Source organism: Saccopteryx bilineata, chromosome 10 (genome assembly GCF_036850765.1).
Source record: "Saccopteryx bilineata isolate mSacBil1 chromosome 10, mSacBil1_pri_phased_curated, whole genome shotgun sequence".
Classification (NCBI taxonomy): Eukaryota; Metazoa; Chordata; class Mammalia; order Chiroptera; family Emballonuridae; genus Saccopteryx; species Saccopteryx bilineata.
In genome coordinates this window covers 4,139,799-4,164,017 of record NC_089499.1, presented here as the reverse complement: position 1 = coordinate 4,164,017, position 24,219 = coordinate 4,139,799, and the positions used below count along the sequence as shown (strand labels likewise).

At 58.6% G+C, this 24,219-nt stretch overlaps 1 protein-coding gene across 1 annotated transcript in view; it reads right to left on the bottom strand.

The window, feature by feature from the left end:
• Positions 1–747: 747 nt before the first annotated feature.
• The window catches only part of ITPR1 (inositol 1,4,5-trisphosphate receptor type 1), a 295,645-nt gene continuing 272,173 nt past the window's right edge, over positions 748–24,219 (bottom strand). Inside the window, exons 61-62 of the mRNA XM_066245616.1 lie at positions 9,912–10,073; positions 748–2,172 (exon numbers count right to left, since the gene is read on the bottom strand). Coding sequence (XP_066101713.1) covers positions 2,086–2,172; positions 9,912–10,073 — 249 coding nt within the window. The 3' untranslated portion in view covers positions 748–2,085. The remainder of the gene's footprint in view (positions 2,173–9,911; positions 10,074–24,219) is intronic.

Genomic DNA, 24,219 nt, shown 5'->3' with positions numbered 1-24,219 from the left:
GAGTTCACGACCTGGGGGACAAAGCACAGAGCCCCGAGTTGTGCTGGGCAGCATTAGGGTCAAAGGGAGACGTGGGGACAAGCAAGTCCTCGGGGTTCGACGTGATGCCGTGTTGTTTGCTCGTGAGCACACATCTGTCTCGGGCTTGCCCACCTGTGGCAAGCTCCCTGCAGATATGTGTGCCGGCAGGGAGAGGAGTCACATTTATAAGGTCAAAGCATTGGTTGTGAAAGTCATCACTGAAGTGGAATTTTATCCTCACCTAGTGCCCAGCGTCCGGGGCAATTATTTGCCAAAGCCCAGGGAGACTGGGTTGGGAAGAGGACCCCGGTGGGCAGGGAGGGCCCTGAGGAGGGGCAGGCCTTACTGCCTTCCATGGGAGCATCAGCTTTGTGAGGCCGTCCTGTTTTGCAGATGGGCCCTGGCTACTGGTCATGAACGACAACCACTTCGAGGTGAAGCCCCTGTGAGGGAGGCCCCGCAACCTCACCAGGCTGTGCCGCCCGCCGTGCCCGTGAGGCCTGGGTGGCGGCCACGCATCTGGGAGAAGGACGGAACAGGGCGCGAACACGCCCGGGCGTGGCTCATGTTCCCCTCGGCGCTGGCACTGACTGGGTACACAGCTCTGAGCCCATCGGGCCCTAAACCAGCTGCGCCCCACATGGACTGCACAGAAAACACGTGCCCAGAACAGCTGTCCACACACTGCGCGTCCCGACGAAAGCCACCAGGCGGCCACGGTCTGATTCTGCATTATTTATTCAGTATTTATTTTTATATAAGCAATTACAAACTCAACTCGTTTCGGAACTCTGCTTTCGATACATTTTACACTTTTTTTTTTTTTTTGCAGAGAAAGTCTCTTGTAAAATGGGACCCAAAGACTATACTTTCAGGGATCATTTCTATAGTTTGTAAAATGGGACCCATGTACAAAACTAAGCAACAGATACAAAATTTCCTCTCACACTTTCCATCAACAGACATCACGTGATGGAAATAGAACCAGAACATGGCTCTTTCTCAAGAATAACACATCAGCGTTCAACTCTGAGTTCTGACCGGACTCGTCACATTTCATCTGTGTGTGGATTATATATAAATATCAACACTTGGTAGCTACCGTAGCACGTTGGTGCAGATGAAGAAAAAGAAATCGGCTCTACTGCTTGGGCTAGATAATCTAGAGACAGCTAATTTATTTCTTGATCACATGACACTCAAACAATTCACCCAGGAGATGACATTGGCCAGCGGTGCTACATCTCTACCCCAGACACTGCATAAAAAGTTTCCTTTAGAAAATTCATTAACTTCACAGGCTAAAGTCTGAGCCTCTAACTGAGCTCCTATTCAAAGAAAGAGTTTAAATGATCAATTCCGAAGCTTAAAAGTATCTTTGTAACTAACGTTGCTTTTCTGACAACGCAGGCTGACTGGACACGTGGTAGACCGAGAGCTGTCACTATACGGGGCGCTAACGCCACTAGCAGCGAGAAGCAGCATTGCCACAGGGTCACCGTGCAGTACAAATGCCCAGGGGCCTGATACCTCACTGTTGGTATGATTTTGGGAGCAGCATCACTTGATTTTTAACCATTTATTACATCGTTATTTTAACACACCGGCTTCAGAGATGTGGACGCCCTCCGGGGCACGCAGGAGTTACAAATTTATGGTGATTGCATAATTCGTATTGCACTGTTTTATAAAAAAACACCAACAAAACAACACCAACATAAATACTGGCTATTCTAGTTTTAAATACAAAATACATGTCATATAGTTTTAAATCTATAATCTGGTTCAAGTGCAAATCAGGTGCTTTCTTTAGTCCTTCCAAAAAAGGCATCTTTAATATTTTCTTTTGGCACAAATGAAATTTCATCATGCCAACAATTCTAATTACAATACATATATCCAGACCTGTAGAGTAGCAACCATATACATACAGTATAAAACCGAGTATTTACAAATGTACTAAAAGCATAAATGCAACCGGCATGGGCGAGTCAGAACTAATTAGCCACACCCACAGCTAATGATGGTGAGACAGGGTCAATACGCTTCCTTGCTTTCCCCTGCTTACGCTGGCTGCTGCGGATTGACATTCATGTGGGGAGGGTGTCCTAGAAGGCCGATTCTCTGTTTCTGCTTCCTTTGTTCTGTCATCTGGAAAGTTAAAAAGTTTCATCATTAGCCCAGACACTTCCTGTACGTCAGATCGTACACTGAACCATAGATTTACCTCTGTGGTTATGGTTTATACTGAAACCCACTTTCTACAGAATAGTGTACACACACACGCATACACAGAGAGCTTCAAAAAGAGCACTTCCCTGGCAGAGTGGGGAATTCAGTGACCTCGTCATGCAGCGTGACATTCAGGGGTGTCTGCCTGACGTTCGCTGTTTCATAAAGAAACAACAAATGCACAGGGTCCCTGTTTCCCGGAGCCAGCTCCAAATGACGTCAAGGCTCCCTGGCACATGGTGGCTTTCTGCTGTAGGGACAACACAGCAGACTCTCAAGAAGAGCAGTGTGTCGACAGCCCCCAGGTCTGGGAGGAGGGACGGGTCCCGGTCTGCAGGGTATCAGAGTCCTGCTCCACGGGCTCTCAGGGAGTTTGGTTTGAGAGAAAACAAAGACGAAGCCCGTCTCAGGAAGACGAGGGGTGGCCTCTCACATCTCCCTGGGGATCCAGAGTGATCAATCACAGATCACACTCTGGCCACCACCACGGATACCGGGGATCGTTTATGGTCAGGAAAGAACACTTCCTAAAAGAGGCCAATGGAAGCAGAACAAGAGGCTGTCCTGTCATTTGCCGGCTGAACGGAATCGGTTCCGGCCCCGGCTCTGACGCGGGGACCCGGGCGTTTACGTCCACAAGAGTAAAAAGGCTCTAGTATGCACTAGGTTAAGGTGGTCTGGTTTAAGATCCTGCTCCTAGATTTCTTGGTTTTCTCAAATCAGAGAGGAATTGGGGTGGGGCAGCACAAAGAATGTGGGCTTTGGGGTCAGGCAGGCCTGTTTCCTCACGGTGTGATGTCACTGAAATCTTTTCAGTCTATTTCTTCCTTCACACAGTCAGGCAGCCCTCTCACAGGTGGACGGTGAGAGGGTGTGTGCAGATTTCTTAGGACAGGCTCTGTCACATGGTTGATGCTTAAACCTTAGTTGTTGCTTGGACTAGTTTTTGGAACCAAATATCCCGAGAAAACATAAAATAAGAACTTAGGTTTGACTTCACAGCAGGCATTTTTTCTTATAGAAAACATAGCAGTTTTCCTTTCCAATCAAAATACTATATTTAGGTTTCTGCAAAATGCCTTCAGTTATTGAGAAGTTTCCCAAGGAGTCAGTATTTCCAAAAGGCGGCTTTTTGTCAAGGACTGAATTAGGTATTCCAGCTAGCCTCTAAAGTGTCCTCAGACAAGGGACATGTCTTCAAAGGCAGTGTTGCACACGAGTACACTTCGCAGGTTGAGCCGGGGAAGGAAAACCAGACGAGACATGTGGAGCAAGTTCATAACCGGCCCCCGGGCACACCCTGCTTTACTGAGCTTCGCAGGTATTGTGTGCTCTTTACAGACTGAAGGCAAGACTCCCCAGCAGCACAAGGGTTACAACTCTTCACCGCGGTGGTCTGGCACCCGGACCTGAGCAGGCAGTGTGCCTGAGACACTCCTGAGTGATGCTGCCGGTGCCCCGTCTGACCGCCCTGTACCTCAGATACTGAGGTCAGACTGCACCCCCGCAGCTAGTGACCTGCCAGGTAACCTGGAGGGGGAATCGGGTTACAACTTCCTTTAGAAACCTCAAGCGTTCTAATGGATTGAGGAGTCTTGGTGAGCTTCACCCCAGTCGAAGGGACTAGACTCAAAGCTTCCATTCAAAGCTGCTGAGATCTGTCCACCGCCAGTCGGCTGTGAAAGCTTTTCCTGCCATCTGCAGTAACCACCTGTTCTCAAGATGACTTCACGTGCGCCTGTCTGCACGCCTGTGTTGTATCAGCTTTGCTCGACCTGCCCGTGGGCTGCTCAGTCCCTCTCTTCTACGTACAAGACCCTAAACTGTGTCCGCCCTAGCACACACGTCTTCACCGATGGCCCGCTCCCTTCCGCCCTGCGCGTCACCACCCTCGCGGTGGCCCCGTCCTCTTCCCCCAGGTGCGTTCTCCTCAGCTGCCGACCCCCCTCCCCCGCTCCCTGCTGTAGGTCAGCCCCCAGTCTCTGCTCAGAGCGTCGCGTCCCTGGCATTTTCAAGTGCCTTACACACAGCCATCGATGTCCTGGGCAGCGGTTCTTCACCTTCGGCATGCACCAGAGCCTCCCCGAAGGTTTGTGTAGGACGCGAGCAGAGGCCCCGGGCAGGCGCGGTCTGGCACGGCCAGCAATGTGCCCAGGTGGTGCCGCTGGCCGGGGCCCACCTGCTCTGGGGCGGCTGTGTCCTTGCGTCCTCCCCTGCAGGTCAGCGTCGCTGGGGCTCAGTGTTCATACACTTGAGCACTTTAAAAATGTTTTGGGTACATCTTTTTTCCTTTTTTTTTTTTTTAATGAAACAATCTTGGGAGATGATTTCTGTTGTTGAGTGTGTAGCAGGCACACAGATTTGACTCCATTCTGATCTGAGCAACTGCGGTCCTTTAAACAGACTGGCTATTATTTAAGTGACTATAAATAAGAAGGAACAGGACAACTGCTGCAGTATCTGGCCCTCTTGGCAGCCTCTTGGGTCCCATGACGATCTGAAGGAAACCCCCACGGAGTAGATCGGGCCTGCGAGAAGCCAGCCCCCGCCCTGCTGGCCGGTTAGGCCTCCCTGGCCCAGGCGTGCAAATTCTAACTTAACTGCTGGCTTCCTCAGCTCCACTGTCCCTGCCTCGCTACCTGCACAACACACAGCACACATCTCTTATCTGAGGCACTGCTGGGATCTCCACCCGTCGCCATTACCTGCATGAAAATAAAGGGAGACGGTGACCCAAGTCTGCCCTGGGCGTAGCCTCACACTGGACTCTCCGGACAGCTGGGACAGACTGACCGGCTAGAACTACCCATCAGATTCAGAGCCAAGGTAACTAACTATATTCAAAATTCTAACACTGAAAAATCTGTTTTGAATGGTGCGAAAAGTCCCATCTACAGCAGAGACACTGGAATTCCTCAGACTCCCCGAGTCGCTGGGGGTGAGCAGCGGGAGCTGGGCTCCGCCCTCTGTCCACGCAGAGACCCGCGTGGGGTCGGCGCTCCTCCTGCCAATCCGTCGGCATGGAGGCCCCGCCTGCCGCAGCCTGACCAGCGTGACACAGCCACCTGCTGGGTCCCCAGCGGGGCACTCGGGTGACGTGCACGAGCCAGGTGTCGGCCGCCGGGTTGGCCAGCGACAGAAGCCGGCAGGAAGGAGGGTCCGTGGTCCGTCCGTAGCTCCGACAACCAGTCTGGGTCACAGCACACCTGGTGGCCTTTGAAAAGCCCCTCTCACGTCATGGTGAGCCTCGGGCCCTCGGTCCCCACGGCCAGGAAACTCCGGAAAGGAGAATTAACTCGACAGACCACGAAGTCCCTGCTCATCACAAGGAGCTGGAAATACCGAACAAAACCGAAGCGCCTCTGGGCACGGCCGGGCTGTCTCACGTGAATGGACAGTGTTCACGCCCCGAGTCTCCTCTCTGTCTCGGGGCGGCTCTTTCCCAGGCTCTGACGCTGGCTCTCGTCACCCGCTCTGGGGAGGCCTCTGTGGCCACTCCCGGGACCCTGTCCCTCCAGAGCAGACTGTCCGTGCCTGTTAAGTACTCACCCTGTCGAGTCACACCTAATGTTTACTGGTTTGTCTCCCTTCTAGACTTAGTTCCTTGAAGAAAGAGACGAGTTCTGTTCACCTCTGCAGCCCCTGGCCCTGGCCCGGCCTGGCCCGCAGCGTGTCATAAACAGTGGTTCACAGACTGAACTGGACAGACCAGGACATAGCCATCCGTCCCGAGCCGGCCGTGCCCTCACGCCACCTGCCTCCCTGGGGGGCCCTGCTGCCTCCTCGGCCTGCTCGGAGTCCCCGCCCTCGGGACTGGGACACTCCATGCCCACACAGGACCAACTGCCTCCTGCTCCGTGCTCAGGACACTCAGCTTGTGCTCCGGGTCCAAGGGCTCACCCTGCCGCCTCACGCTGGAGGCCATCTTCCTCGCTGGACGGTGGGACCCTGTGGGCCAAGTGCTCCTGAGGTTCTCTTCCACGGTCCAGTCCCGTGCACGGAACAGGCATATAGGGTAGCCGTTCCATTTCCAGCTCTGGGCATTTGTTCTTACTCTCCGCTGGCTATTCCTGCCTGCCCTCCGCGGGGCTAACGAGACAGTCCTCTTGCACGAGAGATGCCAGAGGCTGGGACGTGCTCATGGGGTCTGAACTTCCGAGCGCTTCTTGCATTCCTAACAGTCAAGGTCACCGTCCTCTCAGAAGCCCGTCACATTTTCAAGAAAGGGACCCCTCCTCTCGGCATTTGCTCTTCTCCATTATGAGGAAAACAGGCTAACAGGTTTGAGTTCTGACATCAGCTCTCCTCAGAATGAGGATGCTGGAGAATCACATTTAGTATTCAGAGTCTCGTGGGAGGAAAACTTCGAGACAAGAAGCATCATTAAGGAACGTGCAGGATAGCGACTCCAGGCAAGCAGCCTTTGGCAATCACAGGAACAGATACCACGACCCAGGTGTTTGCTAATATCCTGGACGAGAACCTTCCTGCTCACAGCCACCCGAGTCAACAGCAGCGAAGATGAAAACCGAAGATGCTCACTGAAGCTGTCATTGTTCCATCCTGCTCATTTCTGGACAAGAGCTGAAAAGAATATCTAAGTGATGAAGCAATTTTTGTATTTTCCAGCCTTTTTTTTTTTTTTTAAACCAGTGAATGGTATTCTTTCATAGCTGTTAAAAAAAAATCTATCAGAGTGCCTCGCTTATTAATCACTCGTGAGGTTTATTTTTTGATGCAGGATTCTCCGTCGGAGGGCAGGGAGTCTCAGGGACTGTTCGCCAGCGGCTGTCGGCGGTAACGCCTGGGTTTGTGCAGAGCAGTGGCAGGTATTTGTGGTTGTTGACACCACATTTAATAAAATTCAGATCTTTTCAAGTATGTTGACTCAAGTGTATTAAAGGTTTGTTACATAATCAAAAGGAAATGTTGACTAGTTCCTTTCCAAAGCAACTTCCCCCAATAAATGCAGCTGCGTCGAACATTTTCCATAATCCCGGGCACTCGGAAACCTAAACAGATCAATTCTGATAAAGCCCCTCGACCATACAGTACTGGTTTCCTCATTTCTTTTTAGCCTGTAGTAGCTTCCACGAAAAAAAAAAAAGGTTCAATTTCAAATTCATTCTCAGGGGAAAGGTTTTCTTAAGAGCAGTACCAGCTGCCAACTTCCAAACAAATGTAACAGGGGCTGAAACCAAGCAGTTGAAACCACACTGGTTTTAATGTCACCTGATGAAGCTTAGTCCACGGGTAGTCAAGTTTTACACATTTTGTTTAACCCCATATTTTGGCTTAAAAGAAACAATTCCGCCTGGGTTTGGGCACACCCACTCTGTCCTAAGCTCAGTTGTGGACGACATGAGCTTCCTCCGCAACGTCTAGGTGCAGGGTGCGAGTTCTGAACTTGAAGCCTCTTTTAAAAGAAAGGAGTAAGAGTCTAAACAACCAACCATGGAGGGCCAGCAGGGTACAGCCCTGTCCTTCAACCACAAGAGGAAAACAAGGGGAAACACATACAATGCAAAAAAAAAAGGAAACCAAGCCCCAAGAAGGGCGGACCAGAGCCCAGCTCGGTCACCGGAAGCCTTCAGTGTACCTGAGCATCCTCGCGGGAAGGTGAGGGGCTCAGGGAAGGGCCCCGCGGGCCTGGCCGCCTCCTGCACCGTCACCGGGCTCGACGTGCAAGGCGCAGCCGAGCAGCAGCAGCAGCCACTCGCAGCGAGCAGGTGGGCACGGCAGGTCCCCTGCACAGAGGGCAGCCTGGCCCGCAGAGGAGGCTCACGCGGTGTGCTGCCACCAGCGTGCCCAGCGCCAGCCTGTTTCAGACACGTCCAAAAACGGCACCGCCTGTCCCAGAGCCCGGCAGCCCCTCTCCTGAAGTCTGCGCTCGGCCAATTTCTGTGACCTTTTCTGGCCTCTAATTTGAAACACCTGATTCAACTGAGCTGCTTGGAGCCACAGCTTGCTCCAAAGGGCGAACAAGGTAGCAGAAGTGTGGCTAGATGGGGGAAGAGGGTCGCCTTGCTCTGAGGTCACACACACACACACACGCACGCACACACGCACGCACACACGCACGCACACACACACGCCCGGGAGTCAGCTCAGTCCTGGGCGACGTCTGTCACATGTCTTACAGCCGGGGCAAAATGTTCACAAGAGAATAAGGAAAGCAATCTAGTTAGATCATCATTAGTTTTACTTATTCGGGTTATTTCCGGCGGCTGCCAAGCTCAGCGCTGCAGACAGCCTTCAGACAGGAGGCCCCTGTTCTCACTGGGTTTTATTTGCATCTTAATGCATGTGCGAGAGGACAGCTCTAGGCTGGATGGTATCTTGGGGTCCGGTCTGGAATAATTCTGTTGCAGAAGAAATATAACTCAAAGTGCTCTGTCAGCCACCCCCAAGAGGAGCTTAGTCCAGACGGCATCTCCACTCACTTCAGGGGCCCCAGAGTAACAGGCCCCTTGTGGGCATGCCTGCAACTTACCCCAGGGCGGCCTGCCCGATACCGCTGCTGTGCAAAGTGCACGGCCTCGCCTGCGGAGCTGATGGAGAAGCTCTCAGAACCCACACGGGGCAGTGACCCGCTGCCATGTCTGTCCAGGGCTGTCCCCACATGGGGCAGTGACCCGCTGCCATGTCTGTCCAGGACTGTCCCCACATGGGGCAGTGACCCGCTGCCATGTCTGTCCAGGGCTGTCCCCACATGGGGCAGTGACCCGCTGCCATGTCTGTCCAGGGCTGTCCCCACACGGGGCAGTGACCCGCTGCCATGTCTGTCCAGGGCTGTCCCCACACGGGGCAGTGACCCGCTGCCATGTCTGTCCAGGACTGTCCCCACATGGGGCAGTGACCCGCTGCCATGTCTGTCCAGGACTGTCCCCACATGGGGCAGTGACCCGCTGCCATGTCTGTCCAGGACTGTCCCAGTCAGCCAGGGCAGAGCAGCTGCCTACCACCCGGGCACAAATCCCTGACACGGCTGTGTCCCATCGCCAGGTCACTACCTGGCCACTGTGCCTGTCCACTTGCTGGTGGTTAGAGGAGGAAAAAGAGGACACAGGGGTTGGTACAAACCCACCCCTCCCCCACTTCCAGGGGGAGCAGCTGGGTGTCCGTGGGCCGACCACGGAGCTCTTGACGGCAGGGACGTGCCTGTGTGACCCGCTGTCCTTGCTCAGCCCGGGCACATGCCTGGACCACAGCAGCCACCCAGTAAGGGCTTGGCAAGCGCGTGGACCACGGCTGAGGCTTGTCCTGGTGCCAAGTGTAAGGCTCTTGGGCAAGATGCTGAGGAACTGAGGGCCGGGGAGCAACGCCCGGGACAGTGTGCACGTGCGGGGGGCGGGCAGAGCACCCCACCCCGTTCCCCACGCGGCCTCTGCAGCCTGTGGCCCGCTGGGCACTGTTCTCCCACCAGAGCCCGTCCTCAGCTCCTGAGCAATGTCACCGGCCTGTCCCGTGACAGCGCAGTGGAGGGACTGGTGGACGGTGTTTGTCCTGTGTCGCTCAGTCCCTTTTCTGTCCAGGGGACAGAAGCCTCAGTGTTTTGCCACGAGCACGACTGACTGTCCTCATCAGGTGTGTGCAGAGGGCGTGTGCAGAGGACGTGTGCGTGCAGGCACACGGGCCGACGGGGCTCCTTTCCTTACCTGGTCCTTCAGCTCCGACAGCTGGCCGGAGAGGTTGGTGACCAGCTTCATGGTGGACTCCAGCTTCTCCTGCAGGTTCCTCAGTTCGTTCTGCTCCCCCTCCGAGTCGCTGCTGACCAAGGACATGGCCCGCATCCGGGGGAACCAGTCCAGGTTTCTCTCCTAGAGTCCGCGCGGCAGAGAAAAGGGGGGGGGGAGGGTCACTTCCGGGGGTCGGGCCCAGAAAGACCACCACGTCCACCGCGCCCTCGGGCGATCTCAGGCTGCTCTGCGGGCCGCAGGGCGGGGGGGTCACTTCCAGGGGTCCCAGAAAGACCACCACGTCCACCGCGCCCTCGGGCGATCTCAGGCTGCTCTGCGGGCCACGGGGGGGGGGGGTCACTTCCAGGGGTCGGGCCCAGAAAGACCACCACGTCCACCGCGCCCTCGGGCGATCTCAGGCTGCTCTGCGGGCCGCAGGGGGGGGGTCACTTCCAGGGGTCGGGCCCAGAAAGACCACCACGTCCACCGCGCCCTCGGGCGATCTCAGGCTGCTCTGCGGGCCGCAGGGCGGGGGGGGGGCGTGTTTCCTTAAACCATTCAGTAAATACCCTCCTAACTGAATACGCTGTCCTTTCTCAATTCTTAGAAGTCACTTTAAAACTAAATACAGGGTTCGAGAAGTAGGACTTGAAACAAGATTCCTAACGCTAACCTGAACACTGCCCCCGTGAAGCTCACCTTTGCCCATCACAAGGCTTATGAGTTTAGTTTTAAAATTATTTCAAAATACAACAAAGTTGACTATTTTCATCACTTTTAGGTGCACAGCTTCTTGGTGTTACTGTGCTCACTGCTTTGTAGTCGTCCCCGCCCCCCACCTCTGTCTTCCCAACTGAAACTCTGCCATTAGAGACGAGCTCTCCGCCTGACCTCGGGTGGCGCAGTGGATAAAGCGGCAACCTGGAACCTGAGGTCACTGGTTCGAAACCCTGCGCTTGTCCGGTCAAGGCACATATAAGAAACAACTACGGGGAGCTGATGCTCCCTGCTCCCCCCCCCAATCAATCAATAAAATCTTAAACAGATTAAACAGAGACTCTTCCCGGTGGCCGCCTCCTATCGGCTGTCTCTGACGCTGACCCCTCTGGATACCTCATTCTGTGCTGTGCGTTCGAAAGATGACATTTCTGCTTAGAAAGTCATCTGCAAACATCCTGGAAGTGAATGGAATTTTAAGGCCCTCGAATGTTCTTGATTTACTCTGTGTGTGTGTATGCGTATGTGTGTGTGTGTGTGTGTGTGTGCGCGTGTGGTGGCTGGGCGTGAAGAGGCTGACATGGGGACAGGCTCCCTGCTCAGCCTCCCTCTCCGACATCACGGAGACCCGGCCTCCCTTGGCGTCCCTCTTCCCGCCCGAAGTGGTCGCTGGGAGCCACTGGCTGGTGTCAGGAAGGTCCCCTCAGCCAGCCCCCTCCCCTCCCCTCCCCTTTGTCCCGGTGCCATGCTGACAGTCTGTCCTCACTCCTGGGCAGCGAAGGAGCCAGCAGCGGGTGAGGAGGCTCCTCCCACTCCAGGGCACTCCGCCCACACGCCTTCCTCCTGAAAGGTGTGCCTCCCCGGGCGGTTCTGGCAGGTTCTGGGCCGAGAGGCAGGGGCGAACTCTGTGGGAAGCCCAGCCAGCACCAGAAGGGGGAACGTGACTCACTCCACCTCTATCGTCACTTCTCACCCAGGCTGACGACTGGATCTCATCAGGACTAACTCCAGGAGACAGTTTAATACGAGTCGTGCGGCTCGCTCCCTCCCGACACACATGCACACGTGTGGCTGTTCACGTGGTTATGGGTGGGACTTTTCCATATGTAAGTATTTTCTGATAGTCAATATCTTCGGTTTGGGGGACACACTTCCTGCTAGTGTGGCCCGAAAACAGCCAGGGACAGGACACAAGTGGGCGGTGTGGCTGGACTCCTGGCTGGACTTTCCGCACAAATGCGGGCGGCAGGTGGGCCCAGGGTTTGCCCACCTGTCATGTACAACATCCGGCATCCACACACTTAAAACTCCAGCAGACAGGTCTAAATATTAAAACACAACCGAGACAAGTTACAAGTAAACGGTGTTTTGACCTAAGGCAAGGCAGCACTATAAAATCCAAACACGAGCTAGCTGGGAGACAGGGCAGGGCAGGCAGGCCCCACCGGCGACAACGGCCCCCGTAAGGCGCCGGGATGGCTGGTGGGTCGGCATTCACTAGCCCGTGGGCAGGGCAGGAGCCCCTCAGTGCAGTGACGAGAGCCCACCAGACGCTCGATGCACACCGGTGGACGTGAGGACGGAGGACCGGCTCTGTGGCCTGCCCGGACCCTCACACCAAATGCACGCTCAGCGGGCGGGCCGCGGGAGGAGGGACATGCTGAAGACGCCGCGATGACGGCATTCACGCGTGACCCGAGCTGAGCCTGTATGTTCATCGACTCCCCACCACGGAACAATCAGCAGGAGACCATGCACCAAAACATCCCATTTCAGAGGCGGCCAGCCTCAGTGTCACCAGCTGTGAGGCTGGCTTTCTGCTGCGTCCACCGTGGAGCGCGGAGGTCAGATGTCTGGAAGCGCTGAGCCCGGGACCAGCACAGAGAGGCGGCCGAGGCCCCAGCCTGGCTCCTGTCCCCCCCCCCCCAGTCCTCACCCGCCCCCTGGGAGGGGTCCCCAGTTCTAGGTCTGTGCAACTGCGGCAGGAATAGGCCTCCCTGTTCAGCAGAGAGCTTGCCCAGGGGCAGGGGCTGGCAATTATCCATTCTCCCTGGGCCCACAGGGGCAGGACAGGTGCCGTGGGCTGGCAGGTGAGCACAGGAGCCCAGAGCTCAGGGCCGGCCCAGCTCTCAGGGGCCTGGGTCCCCACAGAGACTGCGACACAGTCCTGTAGCCTCCCGCCAGAGGAGGGGACAGGCCGAAGAGGAAAGACCCACGGTCCCACTGAACTGTCGTACTGAGGAGCACACAGACCCGTGGCCTGGAGGGGACAGGACGGCATGTGGCAGGGAGCTCAGAGACCCAGCCCTCGAGTGTGCCACGCAGGAACGGAGCCCTGAGAGGGAAGGTAACTTCTCCGGGGGTGGAGGGCTGTTCTCAAGGGAATCCTGAGAATCACCTGGCAGTGACTCACTGTAAACTGCTATTACCAAATATATTTTGAGAGGAGATATCTGACAGTTGTTTAGATTCAATCAAAAGCAGAAGCCCCATTAGCTCTCTGGGAAGAAAACAGGAGAAACAGAGCACTGTTGGCAACCACCCAGGGAGCACTCCCATGCCCGCCTGGGGCCGAGGACAGAGCAGAGCCACAGGCACGTGGCCACGCCTCCCGGGACCACGGAGAGGCCGCACAGCCTCGGGCCTGCGGCCCAGGTGAGAGCAAACGAGGGCAGAACAGAGCGGCACGCTGTCCGGTGGGCGGAGCGAGTGGGGCCAGAGTGAGCGGTGACATCCACGACGGCCTGGCTGGGTCCTCTCCCCGAAGGACGGTCAGCCCCCTGGCCACACGAGGGGCGAGCGCAAGGCCATTCTGCACAAAGTGGGGCCGGGCTCCGACCGCGGAGTCCCCGAGAGGTGGGCCAGACCCAACCCACCGACAGGAGCGGGCAGGGGGACAGAGGAGGGACAGCCCACCGACAGGAGCGGGCAGAGGGGCAGAGGAGGGACGGTCATCAGGAGAGGACGTGCACTCTGCTCTATCCAGCAGGCAGGACGCACCAGTAGCTAATTCTCACCGACCTGCAGACGAATGCTCAGCTGCCCAGGATGGCTAGAGAGCTCACCGACCATCTGGCCCTCAGCTCTCCTGGGTCCACCTGCTTAGCCAACCTCCCATCAAAATACGGACGAGTCTGCACACTGAGTCTGCGTTCATGAGGGCTTCGGGGGACGGCAGACAGTTGACCCCGAGGCTACCCACAGCGTCCAGGTTCGGGCAGCCTCCTTTCCTTACTCCAACATGAAGCGGCCACACGGCTGCCGATGACAAGGAGAATTCTGGGAGACAGAGTCCGGCCTCCTCAAGGGCATGGGGTTGCAGGACGCCCAGGCAGCGACCTCAGAAAGGTCTCGGAATGAGGACCACGCACAGGCTCCATCCAGCCGCTGACTGGACACGGACGGCAGCCGTGTCCACGCAGGGCTCAGCGCGGAGGGGCTCAGGCAGAGAGAGACCAGGTGCCGGCCCCCCGGGAGCTCTGGGGCCAGGAAGACGGCTGTGGGCAGGTCTCGGGACCCAGCTTCTGGCTCTCCTGCAGCCCCTGCAGCCCTTGCAGCCCTGGCCCCAAGCTGGGGCTGACCAGGGACTGGGTCCTGCCGGCTGGAATCCGCTGCAGCGGCTCAGGAGACGCACTCAGACCCTGCGTGCCTCTGTCCGCGCTTCTACACACACGGCCCTGCAACCCGGGGGCGCGCAGCCCCTGCCCGAGGGGCACCCAGAGCTATCCACAGAAATAACGCTTCTTTTTAAGACGTCCGTTACAGTTCGATGGTGAACGAGTAGAAGAATCTTTGCATTAAGCTGAAAAGATACTTTGGAGCAGAACATGAAATCGAATACAATTTTAGAGGTAAAGCCCAAGGTGTTAAAAGGAACGTCATACTTGCGGCAGGCCACTTTGGGCCCTCCCGCCAAGATCCCAGGGGCACACAGTCACCCTCCCTTCCTGCAAGGCACAGACAGGAGACGGTTTCCTGGTCTAGAGGTTGACCGATGAGGACCGTATACATGGGCTCTCCTCCTTGCCTTCCTCCAACCTTAACCCCTAACCATGAAGAGCCGGGGGGAGGGGCTCCCACTAAACCCCAAGCCACGCAAACCAGCCCAGTGCGGAGGCCACTAGCAGCGTCCGCCCTGGGCGGGCAGATTCCAAACCCGAGGCCCTGGGTGTTGCCGGTGTTTTAATTAGTCATCCAGGGCTGTTAAATCAGAGCTCGAGTTCCCAAGGAGCACCTGGTAGTTAGAATTAGTTACCAACTCCGGCCTGTCCTCTAGGACTTCCACGCGGCTCTGTGCCCACAGGACCACCCCCTGCACAGAGTTTGAGCCTGCAGGTGACCATGTGGAGGCCGCCTCAGGGCTGGGCACGGGGTGGGGGGCAGGGACGGAACACCACATCCACCTACTGTCTACTCAGCTCAGACTCGCACAAAATGCCCAGCTTGTTTCAGGCTCAACGACCCGGGACGCCCGTCGTCCACGGCTCCCCCACCAGTCAGACTTGGGAAGGGGGGTCTGTCCACGTTTGCGAAGTCCTGCCTTTACGCCTCTTCAAGATCAGAAACGTCTGTGTCTCGGTTTCTCCCGGTTTTTTTTTTTTTTTTTAAGTCATGTTCAACTGAGACACTGTTTCTATGTGAACTCATCTTGGGTGTGTGTGGTTGGAGGGTGGGGCCGGGTGGCTTCGGGGTTCACTGAGCATCTGTGGGCCCCACATCTGCCGCCCTGGGTCTGAGCAGCTCCTCCGTGCGTCCCCGGCTCCCTGGCTGGCTGCTGGCACCTCGCATACCGATGTCATTAGGCACTGTCTGCTCCGGTCCTGCGTGCGCCCTGCCAGCGCGGTTCCCGGCACAGCCAGCTTCCCCGTCAGCGCGCACAAACCGGCGGCAGCCGCAGCCGGAAGCGGGCTGACCACAAGCTCCACTTCTGGCTAGCTCTCTTCTAGGTAGGGCTGGAAAAGTCCCTGCAGGGGCCAACGCCGAAGTCTGAGACACGGGGGCGGCACTGACCTCTTGAAATGTCCTTGACTGGAAAGAGGGAGGGTGTGGGGCACGGGGTGAGAGAGAGAGAGTGAGTGTGTGTGTGTGTGTGTGTGTGTGACAGGAGGAGGAGGAGAGGAAGTTGGATGGTATGATGCAAGTGCTAATCATTCTGAGAAGCGTTTCTTTCTTCCCAGGTTCAGTGCAGAGGCTGTTCTAAGAAAGACAACCCAGGGACCCAGAGATAAGTCTCAGTGCGGGGTTTTGTTTACCGTGTAAACAACGAACACTTACTGTTCAATCCCATGTTCCCCAGCCAGAGTAGAGGACGCAGTTGTTCCTGTTTTTCTTTGGGGGGGGGGGTTAAGGGGAGATGAGGGTAAGAGTGTCATGGAGAGAAGAAATGTCCAGGAAAGAGGGGCCTACAGCTTCTCCGCCCTTCAGAACCCCCTCTGGGAAGACGGCAAGGACTGTCCCTTCCACTCAAATGGCAACCGAGTTTCTACTTATCTTACCCAGCAAGGTGCCCAGGGGGCTTGTTCCTGAATGCCTGGGGGTGCTTAGGGGACAGGAGTGAAGAGGGAGTGCTGACGGTGGAGCCCCATGTGTCCAGCACCCTCAGAGAACGCCCGGGAGGAGCAGGGGGAGGACGGAAGGGACTCCCGAACATTTCAGAGGCAGGAACAGAGGACACTCCAACTTGGAACCATTCACCGCCCCCTCTTGTGAGTTCGGGCGATGATTTCCACTGACGGGTAGGAACCGTCTTCAGAGCTCCCTTTTCTGAGACCACGGCAAAGAGCAGAAGCAACCCCAGCACCTGGCTCTGGGTGAGAAGTGATGATATGATCACTAACCCTGCTTGGTGACTAGGCCACCACCGTCGATAGCATCTGTTATGCATGTTACAGAAAGCCCAGTTATGGAACTGGACCCCAGTGACAGCGTCAGTAGAGAGATCAGCCAGTCTGGGGTCTGCAAACGTTTGCAGAATCCTGCCTTTATATCTGTTTATATGGGGGGTGGGCGGTGAGCAACAAGGCTGGGCATAGCGTTTCCAGGGCGGTGGGACTGTTCCCCTTGCGGCTCTAATGCTGATCCGCGTCACTGCAACACCAAGAGTGAACCCGAAGGTCAACTGTGGTTTTCAGTTAGTAATAACGTATCTATGTTGCCTCATCAATTGTAACAAACTCACAGCAGTGATACCAAATGTTAACAAGAGGGAAAGCCGGGGGTGGGGTGGGGGGGAATCTGGTAACTCCATACTTTTTGCTGGGTTTGTCTGTCAACCTAAAACCGCTGTAAAAAAAAAGCTTAGTAATTAAAATACGTGAATGCCATACGTGGAATTTGTTGGCCAGCCCTGAATTCAAGGACTCAGCTCCTGACGTGTCAGAAGTACAGTGACCCCGAGTCACCCGCAGTGTCCCTGGCTCGCAGACGCATTTCTGCAGTGGCCCGAGGCGTCACCGGGTCGGGAGGAGGAGGAACGACGGTGGAGTCAGGCGCGAGGCTTCGCGGCCGACACCCATCACGGTTACAGGATGGCGAGCGAGGGAGTGAGATGCCGACCAGCCCAGGTCCCTGAATCGCCGGCTTTACACTGAAGGACGAGGCCAGTGCCCCTGGCCCAGGTGACAGGGCTGGTCTGGAGCAGCCGGCGGCCCAGGTACTGAGCCCCATGTGCTCAACCCCTTCCTCCCTCCCTCCCTTCGGGTGCCATTCTAGATGCTTCTCTCCCCAGCACAGCTGCTGCCCAGCGTAGGTGGTGGTGGGGACTCCCTTCGTGCGCTCAGAATGACATTACCCGTTTTCAAACAGGCCACGTTATGTAACCTTCAGCTGTGCTGGAATGGCCACTGAGCCTCCCCGGACGCAGTGAGTGGCTGTGCTTGGATGACACCATGGAGCCAGGACGCCCGGGCCAGCAGGGAGGGATGGCCACACCCAGCTCTGAGGCCACCCCCTGGGGAAGCTGGCTGCGGAGCCACGGCCGGGCGGTCCCGGGCCTCTGCTGGACGGTGCCTGGCCCCGGGCACCTGGGGCTGTGCGGGAGGACGCGGGGGCCACAGGGGCGAGGAAGGCAGGCGGCCCAGGGGAGGGGCCTTGGGAGGGCTGGTCAGGCCACCCTGCCCTTCTCCCGCGGGCTCACGGCATTGTTGGGCAACTTCCCCGGTGCCGTCACCTAGCCGACAAATCTACCAGAGCGTCCCCAGAGGTTCCTGGTGGCAGGTTGGCCTTTGCCACTGGTCTTCTCCTGCACTTTTCCTGATCCTGTGAAGTTTAAACTGTGATGTCCTATCACCTCTATACAATAATGACTTTTGTCTATTTGATCTAAACCTAAACAGCTTTCTGAAGTTCTTTACTGCTGTTTCAGGGAAAAAAAATTTCTTGGCGTTCATTTTTGAACACACAGGCACAGACATGCATGTGCACACTCACGGTACACGCACACACACACATGCACACACACACATGCACATGCCTGCCTCACTATTAAGCCACTACACACACACAGTTCCATCAGTGTCTGTCATCCCAGGGGCTTGCGTGTTGGAAAACGTCCTGACTGCAATGGTTTTATGTAAGGTCAGCCCTGCCTAGACACATACCAAGTGACAGGGAGATGCCATCTTTGTCACTGTTCCTGCAACTTCAGTAAGAGCTGAGGGGACCATCCGATCCCCAGCACTGCTATTGACTCGACGGGGGTGGGAACAGTGGTCTACGCCTCCCAGTTCCCGCAGGGGAATGAGGTCAGTGCCATGTGCAGGCTCCCCCATGTTCCTCAAGCCTTCCCCCGCGCCCACGTGACTACCCTGTCCCCACTCTGACCCCAGTGGTGCCCCAGCCTGCAGGTCTTCCTGCTGCACCTCACCCTGCCCCTGGCTCCCGCCGCGGGGAGAGCTGCTCTGGGCCGGGCGCTGGAGACCACGTGGCGCCCTGGGGGTCCGCTGCCTCTGCTACAGGGCGCACCGGGAGCTCCTGGGGGGGAGCCCGAGAGCCGCGTCCACTCGCGTCACCTCTGAATACCAGCCTGCACATCCCCTCACTCCGCCCGTCCCTGGGGACGTGCTGGTCGCCTGTGTTCTGAAGAACCGTTCCAGAATCCCGAACACATTACTTCATGCGCTCAAGCCTGTCAGGTTCCAAACACTGTCCAGGTGACTAAACACAGGCTGGCCACACACGGCTCAGGAGCACGACACGACAGTCTGCTCTGAAAGACGGTCACTATTTACAGTCAAGAGGAGATGACGGTGTGAAGGCCGAGGAGCCGGCGTGGGGTCTGGGGTGGGGGCCGGAGGGGGCTCAGGGGCCGCCTGTGGGTGTGCAGCGGGGGAGGGGCTGGAGGCGGCAGAGGCACGGCAGGGGGACACGGCAGGGGGACACGGCTGCGTGAGCAAACAGCTCCTGTGTGGACACAGCCGGGCCCAGCCTGCTCCCCAGGTACACCCTCGACGGACCCCAGGGAGACTGTCTGGGTGTGAACCCCACCTCCACTGCCCGCCCTGATGGCTGCCAGCAGAGCTCTCTGCGCACAAGCCCGGGGCCCACACGTGGGGTGGCCTGACGCCCCGGCCCTGTTTCGGGGTGTTCGCTCCTCCGGGCAGACGGCCGCTCTGCTCCCCTCGCTGTGACAAACAGCGCCCGCCCGTCCTCCATGAAGGTCAGATGGGGGCTAGTGCGGAGGCGAGGGCGAACAGGCCCACGCGCCTCGCCCCGCAGAATCAAGGCGGCCGCCCGTGAAGCGCACGGCAGACGGTGACTTCATACCCTCCAGACCAGAGGGCAGAATGTGCTGGGAGCCGGGTGGGGAGACTTGGGCTTGGCAACCGCTCCGTGCAGCTGCCACTGACACGAACTGAGCTCAAGTGCACGGGCGGGGCGGGGGGGGGGGGCGCGGCCAGCCGTGCTGACACTCTGTTTCCAGCCACCGGAACCGGTGCCAAGTCCCTGCTCTCTCTCCCTTCCGCCCACGTTCTTGAACTCTGCCCCGTGTCGGCTAACTGGAGAAAGCCTTCTGGGAGTCACGTCAGAGGGCAGCTCAGGCTCTCGGAGCCCGGGGACCCCGTGACCACGGCGGTGGCCTCCCAGGACCAGCAGGAGAGCTGATGAAAGCCCCACCAGGGCAGATGCCTCTCCTTTCCAGGAACTCAGCAAGGCACCCCCTCCCCCGGATCCCAGGGCAAAGCCCACCACCCTGCACAGCTGCCCGGGAGCAGAGGCTTCCATGGCACTGCCCCTGCCGGAGGCCGCCTGCCCGGGGTGGGAGAGCGCGCAGGCGGGAGAGAGGTGAAGGAGAGGGAGGGGCATGCCGCTGCCCTCTGCTCTCCTGGGCCCTCGCATCCTGCCTGTAGGGCCTCCCGATTTCTCGTGTCCTTAGGTTGAGCCCCACAAGGGCTGTGTGAATTTCCACGTTCACTCTATCACGTTCCCTCCCGGCCGGGGGCTCGCTCTCGTCTGAGTGGGACCCACGAGTGGCTCTGGGTCTCCCTGTCGGTCCCGAATCACCCCTCCGGCCTCCCCTGGTCGGCCCTGGGCAGAAAGAGGCTATTGTCATTGTGGCCGGCGTCCGTCTGCAGATCAGACAGCGCCAGGCCCTCGCTCGGGCCGAGCAAGGCGCGAGACCTGGGCCAGTTCTTCTTTTAGACGGGAGGTCGTGACACGTAGGGTTTCGCTTCCCATCGTGACCTCTGCCCCTGTTCGCACAACGCTTCCTGTGCCCATGTCTTATCAAACACGCCTTATCAGGTGCAGATAAAGGAGGCGGGAGGCCAGGCCTGGGGCTCCGCAGTGGGTGGGTGTCATCTGCTATGGAGCTTGTTTGGTTGAAAAATATGCCTGGGAGGCACAGTACTTTCAGGCCAAAGGCTTTCTGACATGAACGGAGGAGGGTTCTCAGCGATGCAGTCCAGGAACGCAGGCCCCTGAGCCCCCCCCCGGAAAGAGAGCGCCCCACGGGGTTCCGCATGAGCCCCCCATCCCCCAGGAAAGAGAGCGCCCCACGGGGTTCTGCATGAGCCCCCCCATCCCCCGGGAAAGAGAGCGCCCCACGGGGTTCTGCATGAGTCCCCCCCAGCCCCCCGGGAAAGAGAGCGCCCCACGGGGTTCTGCATGAGCCCCCCCCGGAAAGAGAGCGCCCCACGGGGTTCTGCATGAGCCCCCCCCAGCCCCCTGGGAAAGAGAGCGCCCCACGAGGTTCTGCATGAGCCCCCCCCCGTCCCCCGGGAAAGAGAGCGCCCCACGGGGTTCCGCATGAGCCCCCCATCCCCCGGGAAAGAGAGCACCCCACAGGGTTCCGCATGAGCCCCCCTCCAGGCCCCGGGAAAGAGAGCGCCCCATGGGGTTCCGCATGAGCCCCCCCCGGCCCCCGGGAAAGAGAGCGCCCCACGGGGTTCTGCATGAGCCCCCCCCGCCCCCCGGGAAAGAGAGCGCCCCACGGGGTTCCACATGAGCCCCCCATCCCCCGGGAAAGAGAGTGCCCCACGGGGTTCTGCATGAGCCCCCCCGTCCCCTGGGAAAGAGAGCGCCCCACGGGGTTCCGCATGAGCCCCCCATCCCCCGGGAAAGAGAGCACCCCACAGGGTTCCGCATGAGCCCCCCTCCAGGCCCCGGGAAAGAGAGCACCCCACGGGGTTCCACATGAGCCCCCCATCCCCCGGGAAAGAGAGTGCCCCACGGGGTTCTGCATGAGCCCCCCCCGTCCCCTGGGAAAGAGAGCGCCCCACGGGGTTCCACATGAGCCCCCCTCCAGGCCCCGGGAAAGAGAGCGCCCCGCGGGGTTCCACATGAGCCCCCCTCCAGGCCCCGGGAAAGAGAGCGCCCCATGGGGTTCTGCAATGACTGCTTGTGATTTGGAAAGTTGCTTATTTGCCTTCGTATTCCTGGACAACTAGTGTCTCATGAGGTCAAGTGAACAAACACAAGATGGAACAAATGGGAAACTGCAGTGGATGGAAGTGTGTGGGTGTGTGTGCGTGTGCAGGAGAGGGAGAGGACTGCCCACTGTCGCCCTGTGAGAAAAAGCACCAGGCTTGAAGGATGACGGACCAGACACTCTAATGCTAATTACCAGGGGGTTAGACCCATACCCGTGAGTCACTGGGCGTGCACGCCCAAGTCTGGCTGTGGTTCTGGTGAACTTGCCTTTCCCTCTAACTTGGACACCCCACTCTCCCCAGGGGTGGCCACTCAGGGACTGTTACCCCTGCTCCAAGCACAGGTGAGGGCAGGGGAGTTGATCGGATGCTAGAAGTTGGCATCCCCAGAGAGTTCGGACCCTCCCTTTGCCAGAGCCGTGCCCTGCCGCTCCTGAACCAAGTAGTTTGCCCCGGCAGCCGGCGAGGCGGGCGGGGAGCAGCCTGTGGTGTGGCCGCAGTGCGGAGAACGACTCCCTCGCACACACAGGCTCCTGTCTTGCTGATTTCTGCCCCAGCCAGTCAGCATCACCTGGGAGACCTCCTTCCCAAAACCCCTTCCCTGCCCCTGCGGTCTCTCTTCTGAGGTGGACAACAGAGTGTTGGGGGGGAGGGCAGAGCAGCCAGGACAACCCGACGGGGCCACACCACACACGCACGCGTGTCTGGACATCACGGGCTGGGCAGAAGCTCACCTCCAGCACTTCCTAGCAGCTGACGCTGGGGCAGTTGTCACCCTTCCCGGGCTTCGAGGTCCTGTATGTAAGACCCGTATGTAAACACCTCTGGTGCTCTGATGGGGACCAGGTGGGATCACACATGCCCAGCACTTCTTTATGTTAGTGCGTGCTGACTGAACACGCCTACAATGAGACCTATCACCCAGACCCCTCCTGAGACATGGTGGGGCAGGTCGTCCCCGGTCAGCTCACTGACCAGGTGAGCCGTCAGGTACCCTGCCATCCTGGAGAGCAGCAGGAGCCCGAGCTCCCAGGACAGCAGGGCCACCGTCCACCGGACGACCGTCCCCCACGCAATCCACTCAGCAGGGCCACAGGCCACTGGACCACTGTCCCCCACGCAATCCACTCAGCAGGGCCACAGGCCACCGGACCACTGTCCCCCACGCAATCCACTCAGCAGGGCCACAGGCCACCGGACCACTGTCCCCCACGCAATCCACTCAGCAGGGCCACAGGCCACCGGACCACCGTTCCTCATGCAATCCACCCAGCAGGGCCACAGGCCACCGTCTCCCACGCAATCCACCCAGCAGGGCCACAGGCCACCAGACCACCGTCCCCCATGCAATCCACTCAGCAGGGCCACAGTCCACTAGACCACCATCCCCCACGCAATCCACTCAGCAGGGCCACAGGCCACTGGACCACTGTCCCCCACGCAATCCACTCAGCAGGGCCACAGGCCGCTGGACCACTGTCCCCCACGCAATCCACTCAGCAGGGCCACAGGCCGCTGGACCACTGTCCCCCACGCAATCCACTCAGCAGGGCCACAGGCCACCGGACCACTGTCCCCCACGCAATCCACTCAGCAGGGCCACAGGCCACCGGACCACCGTTCCTCACGCAATCCACCCAGCAGGGCCACTGGACCACCATCTCCCATGCAATCCACCCAGCAGGGCCACAGGCCACCGGACCACCGTCCCCCACGCAATCCACCCAGCAGGGCCACAGGCCACCGGACCACCGTCCCCCACGCAATCCACCCAGCAGGGCCACAGGCCACCGGACCACTGTCCCCCACGCAATCCACTCAGCAGGGCCACAGGCCACCGGACCACCGTTCCTCACGCAATCCACCCAGCAGGGCCACTGGACCACCGTCTCCCATGCAATCCACCCAGCAGGGCCACAGGCCACCGGACCACCGTCCCCCACGCAATCCACCCAGCAGGGCCACAGGCCACCGGACCACCGTCCCCCACGCAATCCACCCAGCAGGGCCACAGGTAACTGGACCACTGTCTCCCACGCAATCCACCCAGCAGGGCCACAGGCCACTGGACCACCGTCTCCCACACAATCCACTCAGCAGGGCCACAGGCCACCGAACTACCGTCTCCCACGCAATCCACCCAGCAGGGCCACAGGCCACCGGACCACCGTCCCCCACGCAATCCACCCAGCAGGGCCACAGGTCACCGGACCACCATCTCCCATGCAATCCACCCAGCAGGGCCACAAGTCACCAGGCCACTGAACCACTGTCTCCCACGCAATCCACCCAGCAGGGCCACAGGCCACCGAACTACCGTCTCCCACGCAATCCACCCAGCAGGGCCACAGGCCACTGAACCACCGTCCCCCACACTATCCACCCAGCAGGGCCACAGGCCACCGTCCCCCACGCAATCCACCCAGCAGGGCCACAGGCCACTGGACCACCATCCCCCACACAACCCACCCAGCAGGGCCACAGGCCACTGGACCACCGTCCCCCACGCAATCCACCCAGCAGGGCCACAGGCCACCGGACCACCGTCCCCCACGCAATCCACCCAGCAGGGCCACAGGCCACCGGACCACCGTCCCCCACGCAATCCACCCAGCAGGGCCACAGGCCACCGGACCACCATCCCCCACGCAATCCACCCAGCAGGGCCACAGGTCACCGGACCACCTTCCCCCACGTAATCC